Source organism: Perca fluviatilis, chromosome 14 (assembly GCF_010015445.1).
Source record: "Perca fluviatilis chromosome 14, GENO_Pfluv_1.0, whole genome shotgun sequence".
Classification (NCBI taxonomy): domain Eukaryota; kingdom Metazoa; phylum Chordata; class Actinopteri; order Perciformes; family Percidae; genus Perca; species Perca fluviatilis.
The window spans coordinates 7,648,625-7,672,947 of record NC_053125.1 but is presented as its reverse complement, the minus strand read 5'-3'; the positions used below and the strand labels follow the sequence as shown (position 1 = coordinate 7,672,947).

Here is a 24,323-nt window from a genome sequence, read left to right as displayed (position 1 = left end):
AATTTTTGGAAGCACTCGTTAACCAGCCAGACAGCAGTGAAGTAGGTGGAAAAAACTTTGAGTCCATGCGGCGTAACAGGCAGCCTGTTTGATACACTGAATTTGTTCTGCTGGGATTTGATTGGCTCCTGGTCAGACAGGCTGTACAGTAGCCAGCTGGGACAAAATCTGTGTACAGACAAAGGTCCGACATTATATCGTCGCTGTTGGGTGAAAACCTTGCATGTCGAAAACCGTTGCTTTTCAGGAAATGAAAAAAAAAAAGGCTAATTTGACATTTAAAGCTTTAGAGTGTAACTTTTTTATATTAATGAACATTCGTTATTTGCCAAAATGAGTTGATATAAAGCTAATTAAAACTATCAGCTCCACACAACTCTCTCTGTATTTCTCAGTATGGCTATATTCAGAAGATTGTGGCGTCCGGCCTTTTCATGCAGAAACTCGAGTGAAGATAATGACCTCTTCTGAAGAGTCCGTCATGTTTTTTTTTAATCCTCCGTGTCCTCCTTGGCTACTAGCAGCTGCGTTGGGGAGTGGTGGGTGCGCGTGCGGGATCACGGAAGGCTTGTATCATGTGGACGCGCCGACAGTGTTGTTGTCATGACTTAGAATTCCTCATGGTGGAGACAGAAACTACCCACTATAGCTTTAATGCCCTATTGTATGTACTGTATATTAGGAAGCAGACTGGAAAATATACAGGCGAGACCTGTACAACGTATAGTTGCACTAGCTTTTCTCTCTGTAAAGAGGACTACACTCATGAATTGGAAAACGCAAATTAGACTGCTATAACAAAGATAAGTGGTTGAACTGGTTGAAGGAGCTTCTGGATTTGCATTTGCTTACTATGGAGAAGGCAGCTTCAACCCATACAAAAAACTGTGTGGAGGAGGGGTGGGGGTGCGTGTGCGATCACAGAAGGCTTGTATCATGTGGACGCACCGTGTTGTTGTCATTACTTAGACATTCCTCATGGGGGAGACAGAAACTACGCACTATAGCTTTAAGATTATATTGAGCTACTTACCATCAGCAAAGTTAGAAGAAATCGCCTAGTCACTGTTTAAATATTTGTAAAACCCACAGACAGACTTAAAGGGGGACCGTAGCATTTATTTATGGAAAAAAATGACAAAATATGGAGATACGAGGGTTCTGGTTGACAGCGACGATGTGTAACCAAAGCATGGAGTATTCAGTTGTCTCAAACAGATATGGTCCAGAGTGGTCTTGGTCGAAATGATGTGTCATCTGTGATAATAAATTGCTAATTATTGAGGTTCAAACTGTAATGGACACATTTTAAACAGGGGTACTCTATAGCATCTTTCATCCTCATGGCCTCCTAATTGTCTACTCCTTTCACACTCTACACCTCCTGTTTGTATTGCAGTCTTTCTGTACAAACTTTAAGCCAGAAACCCAGATTACTCTGGTGACATCATTAGGATTATATTTTTTATTTTTCATTTGGGAAAGCTCCTACAGAGCCACAGAAAACATTATGCAACTGTTTCCACAGGCGGTGTAGTACTCCGAATGACGAGTAAACTAAATTACAATTGGTGGAGTGTTCCTTTAAGTAAAAAAAAACAACCTTCAGTGATGCGGAGAGGATTTAACCATGAGTTTCCTTCTACATCTTTGGTTGACTGCTTTAACACTGTTATCTGGTTGCCAAATGACATTTTTTTTTTTTAGATTCATGCTTTTATCCAGGACAAAGAGTCACGACCCGCGTTTCAGCATCTCTTCAATGAACTTCACTTAACTTTAAATGGTAAACCTGCACTGAAACCTTGGTCTGTTCCCACATCCTGATTAAAGACTAAAGGGCTTTTGCTGTCAGAGCGCTTTGACTTTGAAACGACATAAAACAGGAGCTCAGGGGAATCAGTATCTCCTTTTAAATCTCAAGACTTTTGCAGTAAAGCCTTTTTATTATAAGAGACCACACTGATATTACCATTCAATTGTAGAGGTGTAAACATTCTACCCTCCTTTTGCAACTCGTTCCACGGTCTCTGTTTCGCATTACCAGACCTTCCTCCACAGCGCTGCAGAGGAGGATCTGGCAAGTCCACACAGTATTCTGGGATGGGAGAAAAACATGTTTTGGTTTATTGGCTTATTATTTTTTTTTTAAACCAATCACAATCGTCACGGGCGGCGCCGGACGGAGCCATGGTGCCGCTGCAAAATATCACAGCATCGTGAAACTAAACCCAGAATGTAAAGCCTAGATGGTGCTTGTCAGCCATTAGTCAAAATCGCATGAATCTCACATTGATACTGCATTTTGGAAATATCAGCTTTTCCATAGATGGATATCCCATTTCAGTTGTTACACCACCTCACCTTTGTAGTAATGGCCATGTGGCTCAGCATTAAAGTAAGTTTTCTCAGAATTGCTGGTGTCTTTCTAGTTACATAATTCAATGTTTCCACTTGCCATGATGGTCCAAAATGTTTAAATGCACAATTAGCAAAAAAAAAAATGACGTTCATGGGGTGCCAGGCATCCCTAAAGGTCTGATCCTAGAATCGCCCCCTCCCCCGGACTGAGACTTTAGTTTGTTGCAGCCTGCTCTTTAGCGATGAAGCCAGGGTGGTGTTTTAGCACTTCACTGTGTGTGTGTGTGTGTGTGTTTGTAAGTTTCTTGGCAGATGTAGATAAGAGTCTCCCGAATTTGAGAAGCTTTCTGTATTTAAACAATCCCAAGAGATTAATCAATCAGGCTGCAGGTGTTGGTGTGAGATTTGTAGCTGGCTCTACTTTTTCCTCTGTGAAAATGGAAGATAACATCTTGACAGGTTTTGGAGCTGAGCGGCACCGGGGAAGTTTTTCTGGACAGAGTCAATACCCAATTATCCTACGCCAGCGCTTATTGGAGTTGAGTCGGAGGGGAGGGAGGGAGAGCGAGGAGAGGAGATGGAAAGAAAGTCGATAAATCCTTCAAAAATAATCTCTACGCAGACATGCCTGCAATCGCACAAGTTTAAAAGACGACTTCCCTCCTTTTTCAGTAATCGTCATCAGCCTTTGATATGAAGTCGATTCTGTATCATCTCGGAAGTGTTGAACAAGCTACGGTTAACCTTCTCCCGGAAATACTGTAAGCGCCACTAAATCATGAAGCCAAACAAGAAGAAAAGCCTCTTTCTTTCTTTCTTTCTTCCGCAATTACCACTTCTACTCGATAAAAGCCAGGAAACACAATTAGGGTGAGAAAATAGCTCGGAGGAAAAGAAAAGAATTAGAGGCCAACAATAGATGCAGTGGATGATTACACGCCACAGTTGGCTGCAACATGTTGGCTGGAGCAACAAAAAATTAAATAAAATGAATGCTGCTCTCTAACCTGTTGCCATAGTAAAACATGGCTGTACTTAACACGTCCTGTAATGAACAGCTCAGTGTGTGAGAAGGCATATGTGTTAATAAGCTAGAAAATAAATAGGAAACCGAGAGAATGACCTCTTCTCGAGGCTACAGTTTCAGTGAGGGTACACAACAGCCTTATTTTGTCACTATGTGTCTATTTCACCGATATTTGCAGTTGGACTACGCCTCTAAAATGCTGCCTTTGCCTGGAATCTATGCAGGAATTTATTTGTTTTGTGGTGGAGATGAATTCTGGGAACAGTTCCAAACACTCTTTTAAAAGGATACAAAAACTACCATTGTAATATTTGAGCATGGACGCTCACTGTTCATCACGTTCGTGTTTGCAAACAGTGTGCATGTCATTATAATCCAAGCTCAAAAGGACCACTTACACGCTTTGAGAGCTTTCAACCACATTGCACGGCCTTCATTATTCTGTGATCTATTTTGAATATGATGGTGGTCATTACAGCTGCAAAGATGCATTGCTTAATCGATTAGTTGTCAACTCTTCAATTAATCTGCAACCGTTTTATTGATTCAGAGTTTTAAATCATTTTATATGGACATCCTCTGCTTCCAGCTTCTTTAATATGATTATATCTTGTAGTTTCTTCACTCCTCTATGACAGTAAACTAAATATCTTTGAGTTGTTGACAAAACAAAAGACATTTTCTAGACCAAACAACTATCAATTAATCAAGAAAATGATTGTCAGATTAATTGTTCATCGCTCATATATGGAGGAAAGATCGCCACCCCTGTCTTGTTAAGGATGTAGGAATAACTAGACGCCTCCTAAAATATTGTTGGTGCTCACCTCAGTTAGCTTTTGCTGGAGGTATGTAGAAGTGTACGTCAGGGTGTGTCAGATGGTGGTGTTGAAATGACCCATTGCAGCGGGACGTGGATGATTCTGCATCGATGCAGTGACAAGGCCACTGCGCCGAGGAGTAAACCTCTACATGTGGGCGCCTGCTCTACCATGTGAGCTACCCAGGCACCCACAATATATTGAACCATTGACAGGATAATCGTAATCAAATTGAATCGTGAGGCCAGTGAAGATTCACACCCCTAGGGTCAGAACACCGTGACAACAGAGCACACAGCCACCACACTCCGCAGCGATGCAAGCTTACAACTTCCAACCAGCGAGTGCAGTGAAATTCCGCTTTTCAGCCTGCTATTCAGTCTACTTTTAAAGTATTATAAGACACTACGTGTATTTAAAGGGATAGTTCAGATTTGTTTTTGAAGTGGGGGTTGTATGAGATACTTGGATGGACATCACAGCTTCAGTCACCTATCAGAAATGGCTGTCTAACAGCAAGGTAAAGCGGTGACAATATTCCAAATATAGCGTACACTCAAACTGATATTGATTGGGCCTTTTTTAGATAGCTAAAATACGTTTTGCTGCTGCCTACGTCCACAGCGGTACATTGTGCCATCAACTAATATTAATAATAATCTATATTTTATTAATCCTGCAAGGGAAATTACAATGTTTTCACTCTGTTGTTAGAGCACACATTACACACAGGCCTGGAATACACACACACACACACACACACACACACACACACACACACACACACACACACACACACACACACACACACAGTACCTGTACATGCACTAATGGAGAGATGTCAGAGTGGGGGAGCTGCAGCTGTCAAAGGACATGCTGCCCTGAGCAGTTGGGGGTTCATTGCCTTGCTCAAAAGCACCTTGGCTGTGCCCAGGAGTTGAACTGGCACCTTTCCAGCCACCGTACGGCCCCGTCTGTATAGAGACTTGAACCAGCAACCCTCTGCTTACCAACCCAACTCCCCACAGACTGAGCCACTGCCACCCGTACAATAACTGTACAAACATTTCAAAATATTTGAACTACCCCTACTACCTTTAAGTACAATCACTAAAAATGTGTTCAATGTATGACACTGGTGATTTATTCTGCAATGTAGTGGAGGCTAAACCCACAAAAATTCAGTTCTTGGCAAAAACATCGAACATGGAGACACAATGGTCCCGCTGGCCCTTTACAGTATGTGCTGTTGTGTTCAGGTGTCTCTGGACCAGTACCACACAGAGGAAGAGATCTACCAGATGTCTCTACAGAGAGAACCTCGCAAGCCAGCGGTGAGCAGCACACGAATGTACACTTTGGGTCCCGTGTTCTTAAATATCTGTTCTTAAATATCCCATATTTGGCAGTGATATACCTCACTCTGCTCCTGTCTTGATATGATGGATGGTAACACTTATGCATATTAGGATTTCTTTCTTTTCCTTCTCTCGTGACGTTCTGATCCACTGTTTTTACCTGTGACCGCTGCGTACAGCAGCTGTCTTTTCTTTTCTTTTCCCTCCCCATGGCTGATCCTGATCTCACCCTCTTTGTTTTCTCATTGGTTGTAGCAGAACTCCAGCCCCGCCCCGGCGCCTGACCCCAAGCCCACCATGATCGACGAGTGGGCTGTGTCGGTGAAGCCCAGCGCCGACCCGACCATCATCAAGAAGCACATAGAGAAGATGGTGGAGGTGAGAACTGCTGGAACCTGAGGGACAGTGGAAGGCTACGGGGGAGCCATCTGTTATTCCTCCCCACCGCCATCTTTACATGATGACCGCAAAGTGCTCCTGGCTCTTTGGCCAAATATCTAGTTATCTTACCAACACTGGGAGGGGTCATCTGAAAAGCCTGTAACTCCATTTTTGGTGATGTTTGATGGTTGTTGTTTTTTTGCCTCGAAATTGAAAGTCGAAATAGCTGCTTGTGGGTTAAGAATACTTTAAAGCCCAATGGGTCGATTTCTATAATGGCTGCTCATTAGGATTCTTTTCTTTACACTTTTTGGGATTTGTTTTGAATTGGACAGATAGTATGGTTGCAGAAATGAAATGAGCAGAGAGAGATGGGTATGGCATGCAGCTGTCTGCGATTGAACAGTGTATGTTACAGTAAACTCTGTAACTTCTAAAAGAAGAACTAACACAATCCTTTTCTAACAAATCATAAGTAACTGAATGCACCCTTGCTCAGTTCAGTACATTCGGGGGTTTGGCTGCTACTAGTAGCTTTTTGTGGCTAAACTGCTAATTGCTAAACTTGCTATGTAACGGATTGTTTGACTACTGTTTGTAGACTTTAGTTAGTAAAAGGTTGCTCAAAAACATGCTTAATTCATTTATAATGGGTAATTAACATTGGGGAATTGTCAGGGTCTTCAGACAGTGACACACACACACACACACACACTAAGCCTTCTCAATGCTATTGGAAAATCCAACACAGAAAAAAAGAATATTATTTTACTGCCCACCCTATCAGGTTCCAACCTCGGCTAATTACTCGGCAAAAAAACATGTCAGGGGGCTCTGTGACTCTGTAGCAGAATTCAGACTGAAACTAACCATCAACCCTCATGTTCACAGTCGGTGTTCAAGAACTTCGACTCAGATGGGGACGGCCACATCTCCAGGGATGAATTTGAAGCAATCAGGAACAACTTCCCATACCTCAGCAAGTTCGGAGAACTGGACAAGAACCAGTGAGCATTGGGCAGATGTGTACACGGTTGCTAAAATCCATGCGGTGTGCACACTTGACCCGACCTCTCGTCTCTTTGCTTTCTCTCACAGAGACGGGAAGATCAGCAGAGAGGAGATGGTAGACTACTTCATGAAAGCCAGCTCTCTGCTCAACTGCAAGATGGGTTTCATCCACACTTTTACTGAGAGCACATACGTCAAGCCCACGTTCTGCGAGCACTGCGCCGGCTTTGTGAGTATCAGCTCCTTCGCACTCGTAAATGAATAAATTAGGGGTGTAACGATACATCGATCTGGATCAACATATCAATTCATCATCAACGATCCAAATATTATCGATCCAAAGTAAAAAAAATATCAATACATATCGCCATCTTTAAGATGCACCTTATCTTTTAAATTCCCACTTTATATTTATTCTTTTTTTAATTAAAAGAGAAGTTTTTTTTATTGAAATGTCTGGAAAGCTAGTCCAGATGTTTATATCAAAAACAAACTAAATTAAATTGTCAAATCATAGTTCAGTTGCTTTTTTTAAATCTATAGAAATGTAACTGCGTTAAATGGGCTCATGTATCAGTCACAGGCCCCTCGAATTGAATCAAAATCGTGTCTTGGCAGACTTTGTGATCTCAGTAAATATCGTATCGTCCAAAAAGAAAATGTATGTATCGTGATAAAATGTGTGATTTACACCCCTACTCGTAATCTCACTCGACACACACAACATACTCTACGTGCGATGCTTAAAAATAAAAAATAAAACATTTTTAAAGGCAGAATCCGCTGTATGATTTATAAACCGATCGGTTATCAAACGCATCGACTCATTCACTGAGCCAATCAATGGCACGTGGTATAGTTTGTTAAAAAAGGTCAAAGGTCAGAGGCGCTCCCCCCCGCCCTGCCCTTCCACAGCCGCATCTATCTGCACTTCATCATTTGTCTGGGCAGTCACCGGCAGCGCATGATAGCCCCATCTCTCAGAGGTCTCTCCTGTCAGGTCAGGGCAATGCCAATTACTTTGAGCTACAGCCACACGCTGCAGAAGTTGCATTCTGGGAAATATGGGAGGAAGGTAATTGGGCAAGATAATAACCCTCCTCTGTGGCAGTGTTACATCTATGTGTGTGCGTGTGCGTGTGTGTGTGTGTGTGTGTGTGTCCTCTGGCCCTTAACATTTCCCAAAGTCCCCCAAGGAGCTCTCTGTTATTTAGACATAGACAGTGAGTCAGCACTCAGCTGTAATGAGAACAGCGATAGGGCCCTAATATTGAACTGCAGACACTGAGATGTCATCCAGTTCATTTGTGTGTACTGCAGAGAGAATGCTCAAAAGAGAAGTAAGGCATAAAGGATATGTATAGAATATCATTTACACTCAAAGGAGCACACATCTACACACACACATTCTCCAGGGGAAGCATTTTCAGACCATCATGAGGGGAAACTCCAAACAGAGAGCAGGGAAAGATAAGGGCTTCTTCCTTTGAATATGTGTGTGTGTGTGTGTTTGTGTGTGTGTGTGTGTGTGTGTGTGTGTGTGTGTGTGTGTGTGTGTGTGTGTGCGCATGCGCGGCAGTGGTACATACACTGAGCTCTTCCTCTCCTGCCTGCTTTGTGCTTCCCTCTTGGCTCCTGTGCAATAACAATATTTTCCCGCAGCCCCATTTTTCAGCACTTGTCTCAAACACGCTGTACAAGCCAAGCCGGTCCTCCTGTAAACACTGCAGAGTTCACTCACCTCCAGTGTCTCACATGGATCTTCATCATCTTGAGCTGTTCTGCCCGCAGCCCCCTTTTGGCCTTAACATCCTAATTAATTGCACACAGACGCGTTTTACTCAATGCATCACGCAGTGTGAGTATTTTTATTTATTTTTTTTTACCTCAGGAGACTACAGCAAGTTTTCAGCTGCAGGCTCACGAGTACTTTAAAATGAAAGATTGCAGAGAGCGGCGCACACGTGCCTTTGGGCTTTTGACCGTTTCGCTTCATGTAATTACTAGAAGAAGAACAAGAATCAGTGGTCAATATTGCTCATTCTGTCTTCTCATCCTGACTGAGAAATAAAGAGTGATAATGTGATAATGATCTCCCTGGGGAAATTGGCTATCTATCAATCTATGACAAAGCAACAATATCATGCACAATTGTTGTTCTTTCTACAGTTTCATTTCCTAGGATAGCTTCCTTTTATGTATGAGGAGCATTTGGGTTCATACTGCAAACAAGCACTTGTGAAGCACTTCCATGAACATGGTTTGGTGATCTTATGCTGCTGGCTTCCACATTTGGAGAGGGGCGTGCCAACAATAAATCAGTTTTCAGTCCCTGGAACTTCAACTTAACACACTTTTCTTGCTTTGATGTATAAACCAGTTGAAGACACAAACTGTACAAGACTTAATTAACGGCTGTAAAATCTCATGCAGCACTCGCACAGCTCATCAGCGTGTTTTATTCCTAAAGATGTCAGCAACGTGCGCACTGAGTCCTCAGTTCCCACACAGGATTAGTTCAGGCCTGTTTGTGCCATGCATGCAATGTGGAGGAGGGATTTGTGGAGAGAGGAGTCTTCAAATTTCACAAGCTGCCATGACTTGTTTCACTGTGTTTGCATGTTGCAGTAGTTGAAAAGGGATAGTTTTGGGGGAAATAAACTCAGGGCGTTCTCACACCGATAGTGTATCTGCTTTGGTCAGAATCAGCTGATGAGTTTGTTAACGTGGAGCGTTTTTCCCAAGGTTCGGTTTCGTTTCACACCTGGAAAAATCCAAGCGTACCATAATGTGTCACTATAAATCTGGCAAGAACATTCACTCTTCTTATTGGTCAGATGTGTCCGGGGGCGGGAGGTCCTGTGTTCTGGACTAGTGCATATTTCTTGCATCTCCATGGTCAAACCAGACATTGTTTCGCGAGCGACCTTACTACGTCTGCTCTGGTCACCGAGACTTGGCTCTGCTCTGATGGCGTCTGTCTCCAACTTTAGCGGCAGCTGGTTTGACCACGGCGATGCGAGTGACGGACGGCGAGCTTGACTGCAGTTTTTATGTTCTGCTGCATCGCAGATTGCTAAGCACACCTGACTACAGGAGACATTAGCTCAGACTTGCGGAGTAGGCTATATATAGTTGGTGCGGTTCGAGTACGGATCACGTTATCACCACAAACGAACCGCTCCAGAGTTCAATTGAAAGAGTACCGAGACCACCTCTTCAAGCAGGTTTCCTGGTATGCCGTATTCTCAGCTGTCCTGACGAACCGCACCAGCAGGACAAACGAAGTTCGATTCAACCGAACTAATCAAGGCCGGTGTGAAAGCGCCCTAAGATGAGAAGATCCTACCATCTGTCCATTAGACATGAAGCTACAGCCAGGCGACAGTTAGCTTAGCATAATGACTGAGAGCACCCACCCCAAATAAACCCCAAATAAAGCATTTTCTGAAGATCAGTATGCAAAAACGTGGTTCATTATCTTAAAAGTACAAGATGAACAGACTTCTGATGGGGTGAAAGAAAAACTAGTAATTATGATCAACCGAAAATGCCGAAAAAGCCCGAAAGAAACCTACCTAAATAATGTTATTCCAAAGAAGTTCAACTTTGCGTATTTTGTGCTTCCCCCAACCCTGTTGGTGGTTGTGCACTTCGTGATAGATCACAACCTGTGGAGAAACTACATTCAAATGTTTTTAAATGTGTCGCAGTGTCCTGAGAAAGCAAACCCTACCTGTTCACACATTCTAAATCACTTTGCAAACGGGTGGTAGTTGAATGCCAAAAATGTTAACGTGAAGTAAGCAAATGTCAAGTGGAAACTCTCCCCGCTGCGGCGGTTTATCTGCCTGCACTAACGCAGGACAAGAGGGACGTGACTGTCGCCACTCTCCCAGTCTGGATGGGAGAGATACAAGGCCCTTTTTGTAGCTACAACAGCGACACATACGCTATTTACATTCTCCTTCAGTGGAATGCTGATTGATAGCTTGTACGGAGACATCAAGAAGCGGAAGTGGCACATTGTCATCGCAATAAAATGCAGAATTTGCAGTTTAAGTGCCAAATCGTTTCCAGATTAATAGTACAGCTTGCTAAAAGCTAAACAGAGAATCCCAAGTCGGTGTGTGTCCAGCTCTTGTTTGTAGTGCATTGTGTTTTTCAGTCCACAGAGACAGTAAAGGTCAGGCAGTGTAGGCAGAGCCGTGTTGATAGTTGTGTTTAGATGTTCCGCTCCTAACTGACTTCTCTTTGTTGTAGAGCCTGTGGCTGTGCTGTGCACCGTTTCTCACTGTGTGTGTGTGTGTGTGTCTTTGTTTGCGTGTATAATGTGCATTGACGAGTGTATGTGTTTGCATGCATGCATGTAGGTTAGCGTGTGTGTGTGTGTGTGTGTGTGTGTGTGTGTGTGTGTGTGTGTGAGTGAAGAGGTCAGGGTATTTTGTGCCTCCTCAGATGTGCCAGTGCAGTGTGTGATCTCCAGCTCGCCTCTTTCATGTCATTGTTCCCCCCACTGTCTGTGCGCTCCCTGTGCCCCGCTTGATCTCGTTCCCCCTCCACCCCCTCTGTCCTAGCAATCTCCTCTCTCTCCTCCTTTCTTTCCCTTCGTCTCTCTCTGTGTCTCTCTCTCTCTGTGTCTCTGTCTCTCTGTCTGTGTCTCTCTGTCTGTGTCTCTCTGTCTGTGTCTCTCTCTCTCTCTCTCTCTCTCTCTCTCTCTCTCTCTCTCTCTCTCTCTCTCTCTCTGTTCCTTTTTCTTCCTTCACTTTTATTCTCTCCAGCCTTTGCCCGGTGTCTCAGCATCAATGGGGTGTATCAAGACGTGAACTATACGGGTGTTTTAACATGTTTTAGCCCATTAACTGCTAATCGTGTATACCTCGTCTTTACTGCCAACCACTTACCAAGGCATATTTTTTTTACATAAATTTCCTTCCCTTTGGGCCGTTATTGGTTTCCATTATACACCCCCCTAACCTGAAAGAGAGACGAGCACGTACCCCCTACTACATAAAGTATATCAGTGATCTTCAACAGGAGGTCCGCGACCCCTACGGGGTCCTCAGAGACATTGCAGGGGGGGCGCCAAATTATTGTTTAATACCTTTTTGAAAGTTCTATCCCCCCCAAAATTAAAATAGGCCGAAAAATACACTAACATGAATCCAACATAATCCAACAACTCAATACAATATACTGTATGTAGTAGGGGGCCCCTGCTCGTCTCTCTCTCAGGTTAGGGGTCCTTGGCTTAAAAAAATTTTGAAGACCCCTGTAGTATATTGCCCAGAATGCACCTGAACACACCTCCCTGTAAGACCAGCATGCCCAGAATGCACCTGAACACACCTCCCTGTAAAACCAGCACGCCCATGGCCGCACAGATTGGTGCAGGTCGCATTTAAATGACACGGTGGTGCTGGACGGTCTTATTGTTCAATTACTCGAATAAAAGAATGTTAGAATTTATTTCCTTTTATTCAACAATTGGTTGTATTTTATTAGAATACTAAAAAGGTGCAGAAATGCAGAACTGAGTACATTGTAATATGTTTAATTAATCACAAGTAATATCGTTATCGCGATATGCAACAACGGTGTCGCATATCGCATATTTTCCTCATATCGTGCAGCCTTAGATACAACTACAAAATATTTGTATATTTGAAGGTGCAGTTGCTAAAAATGTATTCTGACTAACAGGATGTTGCATGTGTGTCTGCGTGTTACCGTTTTCAAAATCCTCCGAGCTAGCAAGCTAGATGGAAGTCCAGCGAGCTCATCCAAAGCTAAAGCATAGGCAGGCTTTACCTCTCGGGCACCGGCGCTCAAATTATGTTTGTCTTTTTTTTTAAATCAGTAAAAGTCGTATCACACAGTCAACATACGTCTTTTAATGTTTAATGTGCCGTTTTCTTTTGCAGGGAATTAGCTCGCCTAAACACGTGCAAATGTTCCACCAAAACAAGTGTCCTCCCCATAGACCGTATATAAGAATGGACCAACAGATCCCGTTGCTCTGGACGGAGACCAGTGAAGGATATTAGAAGCACTTTTCCGGTGATAGCTGAGCGTTACTGCGCAGCCTCCAACTGAGAGAGACAAAGTAAATGTGACGTGAGCAACGTGTCTGAAAGTTGTAAGTCCTCTGGTAGCTGTGCCAAGAGAAATCTCAATCATTCCCAATCTTACGGAGACGGAGAGCGTAGATATATGTAAGGAGATAACATAGGCAGAGGCTAGTTATTGCTAACTAAAATGCTAGTTAACATCAGTAATTAAACTTAAACAGCTCATGTAAGTCAAAACTGCCTGCGAGCTTCTCCTGTACTGTACGGTAATTCCTCTATTATGTGACACAATCGTTAGCCTATTTTTACAAAAACATCTGCTACGGATCCATAACGTGAGATACAAGGTAATGGAGCCTTTTATACATTGTCGTGTTTCTTTAGAAATAAACAATGGACAAACAGAGTCTTTAAACGCTTCAGATGTAAAGTTATTCGCTGTCAAGTGACGTCAAAATGAATGGCAGTCAGTGGAATGCTAACAGGAGGTGATCGTTTTGTAGCATCAAAATGGCGCCATAGGAGGTTCGAGTTCTGAAGCGAAGCTTACCCGCTTGGTCCTCCGGACACTATTTTGCAAGGGCACCGTCGTTGCATCCTGGGCTTAGCCCCGCCCAAGACGATAGTGATTAGTTCAAAGACATACAAACAAACCAGAGCGTTTTTATTCCCCTCGTGCAGATTTATGATGGGTCAGCCGGAGCTTTCTCCAGCGCTTGCACGGCGCTAAAACAAAAGTGTGAAGAGCAGGGCTGTAGTCAAGTCCACCTTTGTCGAGTCCAAGACAAGTCCAAGACCGAGTCCAAAGAGGTTTGAGTCTAAGTCAAGGCCGAGTCCAATTAAGAGAGTCAAGGCCGAGACAGAAAAAAAAAAAAAAAGTATCCTCTTCAAGACCACATACCTACCTGTTCATGATTTATGTGATGTGAGAGACAGTATATCGTCTTTATTAAGATGATCATTTGGCTTCATTTTTTGTCATTTAAAAAAGCAAAAAAAAAAACAATACCTGTTTTCCGAATCAGTGGTTAGGTTTTGAAGGAGAAAAAAAAAAATTGTCAAAACGAGTCAGAGATAATAGAAAAACATCTACAGCCCTGGTAGAGAGTGTACAAAAATGTATTTACTGTTAAAAAAACATTTGTAGAAAGGAAAGAAAGGAGCTTTTGAATTCCTACAACAACGATGGACCTTCAACGCCTACCCTACTCTGATCTCGCTGTAATTGCTGCATGATTATAACATTCCTCTCTTGCCTTCATGGAAATGACGCCCTATAAAAAACCACAAAAAAAAACAAAAACTTTATTTTTTTTTTTTTTTTTTTTTTATTATTTTTTTTTTAAAAAAAAAAAAAAAAAAAAAAAAAAAAAAAAAAAAAAAAAAAAAAAAATAAATTTATTTTCTCTTCTAAAAAAAAAAAAAATATACAAATAAAAAAAAAAAAAAAAAAAAAAAAAAAAAAAAAAAAAAAACAAAAAAAAAAAAAAAAAAAAAAAAAACACCCCCCCTCTAAAAAAAAAAAAAAAAAAAAAAAAAAAAAAAAAACAAAAACATCCAACAAAAAAAAAAAACAAAAAACCAACACCCCTTCTTTCCTTTTTTTTTTTTTTTAAAAAGGGGGCCAAAAAAAAAAAAAAAAAAAAAAAAAAAAAAAAAAAACCCCCCCCCCTCCCCCCCCCCAAATTTTTCTCCCCCTAAAAAAAAAAAAAACTTTTCCCCCCCCCCCTCCCCCCCCAACACACACACACACCCCCCTTTAACCCCAAGACCACAGAATGCTTTGGTAAATGTCATCAACACTGAAACCATTGGAAATCAGTCACACTCTTAATATATGTCCACATACAACGCTCCGTTCAATTACAGCAGGATTAGCTCCATCAGCTGCGACCACACTACACACAATGCACTATTATTTGCCCTTTCAAACACTCCCCGTAGGCCAGTGTTTAAAGAAGCTGGTTCATTTCACAAATGTACATACACACAGGCAACCTCCAAAGCCTCCCGTCCTTTTCTCGTCCTCATTAGCCTCAAAACAAACACTCCCAACAGCTTGCTTCTTCTCCCTCTAGGACCGTGCCGCTGGTGGTCTTTGCAGACGCTCAAACTTAAGTAGCGATAATCTGCAGACGTTCAGCGCACTAAACAACGTTAACGCTGCATATGTTTCCCACCCAGATGTCGAGCATGAACTTTTTGGAATCGAGGCCAAAATCTAAAATGCAAATAAGTTTCCATCTGCTGGAGTCTTAGGAGAAGTGACTGATTGCAGCTCAGCTTTATGAATGGGAGAAGATAGCGTGGGCAGCCATTTTACAGGCAGGGTTATATTATTGTGTCAATTGTTCAACAAATTAGTTTCAATTGCTGTTTGAAGCACAAGGCTGTTTGGCTATTTGTCTGCACAAGCATTGGTTTGGAAGTTAGCTATTACTGTAGCAATGCAATTTTCAATTCAATTCCATTTCATTTATAGTGTGAAATCACAACAGGACACTTTACAGATAGAGTAGTTCTGGACCACACTCTGTAATTTACAGAGACCCGACAATAAAAGCAAGCATTTGGTGCGACAGCAGCGATGAAAAAACGTCCTTTTAAAACAGGCAGAAACCTCGCTCTTGGTGGGTGGCCATCTGCCTCAACCCGTTGGGGGGCAGGGAGAGAGAGAGAGAGAGAGAGAGAGAGAGAGAGAGAGAGAGAGAGAGAGAGACATACCGATCACAACTTTATGGCCAATAATAACGGGACGGGCGTGTATACAGAGCCATGGCGTGTCGGAGGATGTAACGTATTCACATTTCTTCTTGAAAAAAATGTTTTTCAATTGCCAACTGTCTCCTGTCCAATCTCAACATGAACTGCTTCCCCATTCATTCAGGTTCATCCCAGGTTGACTGGCGCTTATTAAAAAGCTTGCAAGTTGCCGTCGAACAATTGGGTTGCGTAGCGACGAGAGTAATTCATGCTCCTTGGGGCCTTTGAGGTACTGTGGTCTGTCACTAGCAGTGTACGGCCGGCGTCTGGTGTTTAGGAGGAGAAAAGAAAAGATCCTTAGTCTGTCACCGCCTAATTTCCTAATTACCGAGACTTGTTCTACCAAAATCAAGTGTTTTGTTTTCAGTCTTTTCTTCGATTGCTGCTGTTGAGACAAAAGGAGTAAAAAAATAAATAAATAAAAAATAAAAATAGCCGGGAGGTGAAAAGGTGAGAGCAAACACAGAAGCACTTTGCACATAAACAAACCGATACAACATCGCCGTATGTCTCTGAGTCTGACTGGGAGTGTTCTGGCTTGTTCCAGCGCATTAATGAGACCACAGGAAGTCAATGAGAGAGCCCCTGAGCCATTCATCCCCATTTCCATTGTTAGCCCGTACTCAGGGAGGTAGAGAGCGCGGCAGGGACATAATTGAAATGAATCACCATTCACAGTGCAGGAGCGGTATGTTCAGACCTCTGAATGTGTGTGCGTGCATGTGTGTGTGTGTGTGTGTGTGTGTGAGTGGATGTGTGTTTTGCGATGGCAGACGTTTAGATATTTATATTTATTTTTGGATACGAGAGGCATCTCATTGTCTTTGAATGGGTGCGTTGTCACAATGCCAGTATCCTATGATATCACAGCATCAAGATTTTTACCCTCCTCTCTGTTTAAAGGAATAACTCAATATTTTAGGGTCATTCACTCTCATTAAGAGATAGATGCTATGGTCAATACCAATTTTATAGTTGTCTGTTAAATATGAAACTGCTGTCCAGAGCTAAGAAAACAAGCAAGTACTGTATATTTCCCAAAATGTCAAACAATCCCTGTATAGCCCTGTCTAAAAAAATACATTATGTTATCCTGGATTACATTTGTCTTTCTAATCAAAGTCTCTGTAAGTCCATGTAGGGTGGAGGTTGGGGTGGATGGATGGATGGATGGATGGATGGATGGATGGATGGATGGATGGATGGATGGATGGATGGATGGATGGATGGATGGATGGGTCAAACGAACATAGGACAGAATAAAAAAAAAACCTTCGTTGGACATTTCTAAAATTTAAATCTTGTTGGTCATTGTGGCAAAACTACACTACTGTGTGTGTGTGTGTGTGTGTGTGTGTGTGTGTGTGTGTGTGTGTGTTTGTTCAGGTTCTTTGACTCACATGTTTTGGTGATGCCTTGCTCAATGACCCACGGCTCCTCTCCTCTCAGACTCCCCATTGTTGCATGTTTAAAATTGTTGTTGGCAGCACAGTTTGTGGCCTCAGGTGTAATTGTACCGTGTTCGTTTGTCTGCATAGCGTTGTTTCTTTTGTCCCTCGCTCTTGTTGATGTTTCTCTCCGTCCCGCTGTCTGACCCTTACCTTTCTTTCCGTGTTCCCTTCCTTTTGCTTTCCTCCCTCTCTTGCCCGACTCTCCCTCCCTCTCCTCCTCCGACCCGCCCGTCCTCTCCTCCTCTCCCGTCACCTATCTTTGCCGCGGTCCTTCTCCTGCCTCATGGACGCTCCGGCGGCAGCCTGCGGGGTGAACTGCCACAAGGCCTGCCGAAGCCGCCTGGCCGTCGAGTGCCGGAAGAGGACCAAGAGCATAAGCCACGAGACGCCGCCAGCCCTCCAGGCCAGATCCTACAGCTTCCCTCCACCTGCTAACACCCCTCCCAGCCTGCAGAACACAGGTCAGTTGGTTGTTATGTCAACAACAACAAAAATCAGTTTTATGTATAATTCTTTATATAAATATTGCCTGTTTTTGTTTGATGGCAAGTTTAAAATTAGAATTTACCATCTCACAGCTAAACTTAAAAGGTCCCATATCATGCTCATTTTCAAGTTCATACTTGTATTTTGGGTTTCTACTAGAACACAGATTAATATTTACATGCTTTAACATTCAAAAAACACATTCTTTTTCTCATACTGTCTGTCTGATTATACCTGTATTCCCCTTCTGTCTAAAATGCTTCATTTTAGCGCCTGTGTCTTTAAGCCCCCGTGTGGAAAAAGCCCAGTCTGCTCTGATTGGTCAGCGTTTCCTGGTCTGCCATATCGGCACTCTCAGCATCACTGCAGCCGGGGAATGATTCTAATGCCACTGTAGCGCCACTTTCTACCTATATATAGTATAGAAGAAGAGGAAGAAGAAACTTTATTAGTATTTGTCACATACAATTGTACAGTACAATGTAGTGAAATCCAATCTCTGCATTTAACCCATCCTAAGCATTAGGAGCAGTGGACAGCTATACATACAGTATCCAGGGAGCAAATTGGGGTTCAGTGTCTTGCTCAAGGACACTTTGACATGGGGCCCGGAGGAGCCGGGGATCGAACCGCCAATCTTTTGGTTGAGGGCTAACCCACTCTATCTCTGATCCACAGTCATATACAGTCTATAGTATTGACATCAAAACTGTACGGGAGTCCTGACGGCTCGTTTAAAGACACCGTTTCTGAATACGGGCTGTGTGCATTTCTCTGTGGATTGAGCGTTTTGATATTTTAACAGTATTTATATAGCATCTTGACCTTCTTGATGTTAAAAAAAAAAGGAAATCTCACTCAAGACATATTTTTAGACATACATGCAGCATGAAATAGGTTCATTAGCTTTCTCGATTTAAGGAAAGACACAATATAGTATAGTGCTCATGAACACCTTCACAATCCTAAAAAAAACAAAAAACACTAGCAGACAAATCTAATTTTCTTCTCCAAAATGCAGCAATGTCTAACGCAGTCACCGTCTCAGAAAAGTAAAGCTCAGAGGGATTTTTATAGCACTCTTTCAGCGCTGAATGTCACCACTGGAACAAGTCCACTTTTTGAAGGGTGCTTTTGTCTCTCCCCGAGCATATGGAGCACTGGCGTTTGGGAGATATTCTCAAACAATACAGTGTAATTTGCAATGGAAATGTGATTGGCACCCCCCCTGCGAGGCCAGTGACTCATACATGCAGTGTTTTTACCAGACATTAGCAAAAGTGTTGCCGTGCCTGGCTTTTTTTATCACTGTGAGCCTGCTTGATCAATGACGCTGCTAGACGAATGAATTGGCATAGCAAACAGACGAAAGGCCACACATTTTCATTAGCGTTAAGGCAGTGTTTTGCATTTTCATTTGATTGACCAATCTATTCCTCACTTCTTTTCCCTCGCCTTCTCTGCTTCCATCAGTAATTGCTGAAGAGGATATAGAGACAGTGGAGGAAGGAGTGTTTGATGTCCACCTTTAACCAGGTGAGAGAGAGGTTCACTTTGGCTCAGGCTACATTTACATTGCTGCTTTGGTTTAACAACTAATATCTTTTGCTACGTTTACACCTCGCATTCCCCCTGCTCTGGCGTTTCAGAGCCCCGAAACCAGAGACATTTGAAAACACTTCTGACCCCGTTTTGATTTGGAATCTGCGGGGTTGTGTTGCAGTCTCAACGGTTGCAAACAGAGACCTTTGGTAACACCGACCTTTGGTAACACCGACCTTTGGTAACACCGACCTTTGGCAACACCGCCAATGTTTTGGGTCTTATCTGCTTATCGTTCTCTAATACTAAATTACTAATGTTACCATGGCAACTGCAAGCAATGGGCGAAGTATACATGCTGCCTCCTGTTTACCCCGGCACGTGCATGCCCAGCATACGAGAATGTTGATGAGATATTTTGGCTTGGCCGTGTTAGTTTAAAGGTCCCATTAACATTAATATGCATTCCCCCAGCCTGCCTATGGTCCCCCAGTGGCTAGAAATGGTGATAGGTGTAAACCGAGCCCTGGGTATCCTGCTCTGCCTTTGAGGAAATGAAAGCTCAGATGGGCCGATCTGGAATCTTCTCCTTATGAGGTCATAAGGAGCAAGGTTACCTCCCCTTTCTCTGCTCTGCTGAATTTCAGGAAAGAGACTTCAGATACAGTATTAGGGGACCACTAAGGCCTATATAAAAGAGACTTCAGATACAGTATTAGGGGACCACTAAGGTCTATATAAAAGAGACTTCAGATACAGTATTAGGGGACCACTAAGGTCTATATAAAAGAGACTTCAGATACAGTATTAGGGGACCACTAAGGCCTATATAAAAGAGACTTCAGATACAGTGTTAGGGGACCACTAAGGTCTATATAAAAGAGACTTCAGATACAGTATTAGGGGACCACTAAGGTCTATATAAAAGAGACTTCAGATACAGTATTAGGGGACCACTAAGGTCTATATAAAAGAGACTTCAGATACAGTATTAGGGGACCACTAAGGCCTATATAAAAGAGACTTCAGATACAGTATTAGGGGACCACTAAGGTCTATATAAAAGAGACTTCAGATACAGTATTAGGGGACCACTAAGGTCTATATAAAAGAGACTTCAGATACAGTATTAGGGGACCACTAAGGTCTATATAAAAGAGACTTCAGATACAGTATTAGGGGACCACTAAGGCCTATATAAAAGAGACTTCAGATACAGTGTTAGGGGACCACTAAGGTCTATATAAAAGAGACTTCAGATACAGTATTAGGGGACCACTAAGGTCTATATAAAAGAGACTTCAGATACAGCATTAGGGGACCACTAAGGTCTATATAAAAGAGACTTCCGATACAGTATTAGGGGACCACTATGGTCGATATAAAAACATCCAAAGAGCACCATGTCATGGGACCTTTAAACAGATTCGTTCTTCTACTGGAGCTAAAAACACTTGTGTGCATGGAGATCGCTACTGGCTCAAAACTCTGCTTAAAAACCAAAACGTAGTGATGTAAATGTAGCCTCACACTATTGGATGCATTCTATAGGATTGCTATTGACATTGTTGCTGTGCTTAGTTTGAAAAGTAATTGTGCATTGTAGTTCAGATTCATCATGGAGTCAGAGTTTAGATTAGGAGTGCATAGCTCGTAGAGAATCAGCACATTTGATCTGCTTTTTGATTGATTTGAAATGTCGCTTTCTTGTTGCGAGTTAAGTGAGAAGATGAATACCACTCCCACATCTGTTCTGTAAAATATGTAGCTGGAGCCAGCAGCTGGTTAGCGTAGCTTTGCATGAAAGGGAAACCGAGGGGGGAAAGACTGGCTCTGTCTGAAGGTAACAAAATCTGCCTACCAGCAACTCTACAGCTCACTAATTATCATGATGTACAAAACCCAAAGTGGAAAAATGACCCATTTGGGATTTAAAACACTGGCTGGACAAAGTAACTTCCTGGAGTCTTGTCATCACTGTGACGTTGCTATGCAACCAGCGGAGACTCCGAGATAATTAGTGGGCTTTAGCGGTGCTTGTAAGCAGATTGGATTACCTTTGGACAGAGCCAGGCCAGCTGTTTCCCCCGGTTTTCAGTCTTAATGCTAAGCTAACCGTCCACTGGCCGTAGCTTCATATGTGATGACAGACATGATGTGGTAACTCCTGGCAAACATTTCCCAAAATGTTGACCTATTGCTTTAAAATTGGACTCTCCAAATTAAAAAGATAAATAGATCAATAAAGTGTATCTGCACAGGAAATACAGTACCTTGATGTTCGTAGTATCTGCCAACCTTTTTGGCGTGTGACCCTTTAAAACCTACCTCTCATGTATTATTTCCTCTCATCAGAGGTTGCATATGAATATGAGTTGTGAGCAGTCGAATCAAAGAGCAATTTAGTCTTCTCAGATTGGTTAATTTGAATCATTTTTACTGGCCTGCAGATGTAAAACTAATCAGTATCTTACAAGGTACAGGACAAATTTAACATGGAAAAAATGTTCTTCTTTATGGTCATCGTTTGCCATTGGCTTTAATGATAAAGTTGGATTATCTTTACAATTAAGGCAAATGCATAACTTGGCAAAATGACCAGCTGAACAAAACAGGCCCAAGAATGACAAAAGCATGTCCAGATCCGCCTTCAGGAGACCCTGGGGCAAAATAGAGCAATTCGTTTGTGGCAATTTGATAAAACACAGATGTTTTTTTTAAAGAATATGAATAAACTAATATGGTCTTAAAACTATGTTTGGCCACAGGCACAAAAGATAACAACCTCCGCCTTAAGGTCCTTTATCAATTCAGTTGTTTTTAATTGGTGCATATTCCCAAACCAATTTATTGTTACTGTTAAGGGGAGACACTACTGGCAAAAGCATTTTTCAATTTTGAGTTTTGGGGCTTTTTTACTTCCATAACATGTCTTCTTTCATGCTATTGGGGGAAAAAACATCCAAAATACAAATATTTTCCCTATGTACACGTAGTGTCTCCCCTTAAGAACTGTTCTTACTGTGCTTATATTCTTTCTGCATTTACACATGTACTACTGGACGCATCAGCCATTGTATTGCAACCCTTGCAGGAGCCTTAAGAAGTTAAGTGTGGTTTTCATGAACAGGACAGTGACAGTCTCCAGCTCTCTATTTTAGAATCCCTCCTACGGTTGGCGTGCAAGAAGCCAAATCAGCGTCAGAGTGTCGGGAGCCAGACACAGAATGTGCTACAGTAGGTCAGCTTTACAACCCTCAACACTGCTGAGAAACTGCACTGAACACAAGCCAGGACACCATCATGCTGCCACACAGTGGACACATACTGCAACAGCAACTCCACCTAACACATGAAATTGACCACCGATGTGAATCCAATGTCTTTGTATGATTATGATGTACAATTTCTGCATTTTGATTCAGTGTTGACCAAGAGTGTTACTGTAAAACCCAATATATATTACAACAAAAAAAAATCCACAAAATTGTATTTTCTTGGTGGAATGTCATAATTTGAGCGCACTTTGCCGCAAATTGGAATGGATGTCTCCTTTTTTTTTTCTTCTTTAAAACATAAAAGAGGTGCTGTTATTGCCAAGAATGTAAACCTGCCATCCAGACAAAGCTACCGTCTTTCTTCGTCTGAGAAGCTCTGCTTTATATTGTTCATCGTCTTGTTTTGAATTCCATTTCAGTGGACCACTAATAGGACCAATTTTGATGTCAGATAAAATATTGTTGATTCTTGGTGGCCATCTGAAGCATGATGACTAAAGCAACCATTTTGCCAACAAATCAAAGAGCTGAAATGACATGTGTGGACAGTAATAACGAGAATGGACTTTGAACAATGTTCTATTTTGTCCTGTTTACCTGAATATCAGTAACCGTCCTATAGTTATTGCTGTGGTGTTGTTTTCGGTATCCAGTACGGTATTGTACCAGTGCATTGATAGACGATCTCTCCTCCGTCAGTACTGTGAATGTAGCACAAACCGTGACGTGCTGCTGTCAGATGAAGAATTGGATTTCCCCCTAATAAAAGTTCTGTGTGTTGACAGCAGAGAGCTGGAGATGGGCTTCCCACTGATTCCTCTATCCGTTTCTGAAGAAGCCTCGGAGCTCTGAGAACCGTCAGTAAAAATGAAATAATCAAAAGAATAACTAAAGTATAATGAAGCTCTTCATTTGACAGCAGCAGTGTATAAATATTATATTTTTTCCCTGAGAATCTGTTTTGATGCAAGTTGTATTTGACTTCTTTTTTTTTTATCCTGCATGCTTCTCCTTTCATGGCTCTATTGTCTAGCCAGGCGTCTTTTTTTATTTTATTTTATTTTTTTTAAATGTAGCACACCAAGTTATCATTTATTTAGGAAACATGAAGTGTTGAAATTCCAGAAAGAGGAACTGTTTCTGTTGCTTTGTGCCTGTGGAGAGATGAATTCAGACTTTCAGTACCATATTGTTAAGTGCTGCTTTGTCATTGAATGAGACTCCTCGCGTTGCTGGTATTTATTTTTCTGTATAAATAGCTGATTAGCTGCCGGGTCCTTCTGTGTCACTGCCTGTCTGACGAAATATGTTTGTTGTCATTCTGTGAATGAACCCTTCAGACCGATGTCATGCTACTCCTTGTGGTTCCCAGACGATTTCCTAGTATTAAATGCAGCAAGCGTCACTTTAATATGTGTTCTGGTTAAGTAAAAAGGTTTTGTATTGTCTCTCTGAAATGGCACACTTTGGATGATTCTCCACTTTCTCTTGAGCGGAGGATATGTTCAGCTTTTAGCAGCTGCTTTGATCTAAAAATAGTCCATTTACTTACATTTCTGTTAACACTGATAACCCTGTGTGAAAGCTGGCAATAGACCTTTTTCACGGCAGACATGTTGACATGTCATAGTAAGAAAAGCACAGGTGTATTCCAAACCATTACTGATGGCTGCTTCCACTAAGGAGAGGCCCTGGTATTGGGCATGCTGACTCACTGAAATAGCTTACTGGGACACTTGATGGAATTGAGCTATCGTTAAGGTTATCAATTTC

The 24,323-nt window shown here is 42.2% G+C and overlaps 1 protein-coding gene across 6 annotated transcripts in view; it reads left to right on the top strand.

Moving 5' to 3' along the window:
- LOC120572295 (RAS guanyl-releasing protein 2-like) overlaps positions 1–23,961 on the top strand; it is a 54,632-nt gene extending 30,671 nt beyond the window's left edge. For 2 of the 6 annotated variants that reach the window (XM_039821544.1, XM_039821549.1), the window contains exons 10-13: positions 5,469–5,543; positions 5,823–5,945; positions 6,840–6,955; positions 7,047–7,363. In XM_039821544.1, coding sequence (XP_039677478.1) covers positions 5,469–5,543; positions 5,823–5,945; positions 6,840–6,955; positions 7,047–7,224 — 492 coding nt within the window. In that variant the 3' untranslated portion in view covers positions 7,225–7,363. Of the gene's footprint in view, positions 1–5,468; positions 5,544–5,822; positions 5,946–6,839; positions 6,956–7,046; positions 7,366–11,082; positions 11,092–13,831; positions 13,847–14,807; positions 14,817–17,546; positions 17,706–19,203; positions 19,267–22,433 lie in introns of those variants that run through there. The other 4 variants (XM_039821550.1, XM_039821548.1, XM_039821546.1 and 1 more) reach the window with 4 other exon arrangements.
- Positions 23,962–24,323: the final 362 nt, after the last annotated feature.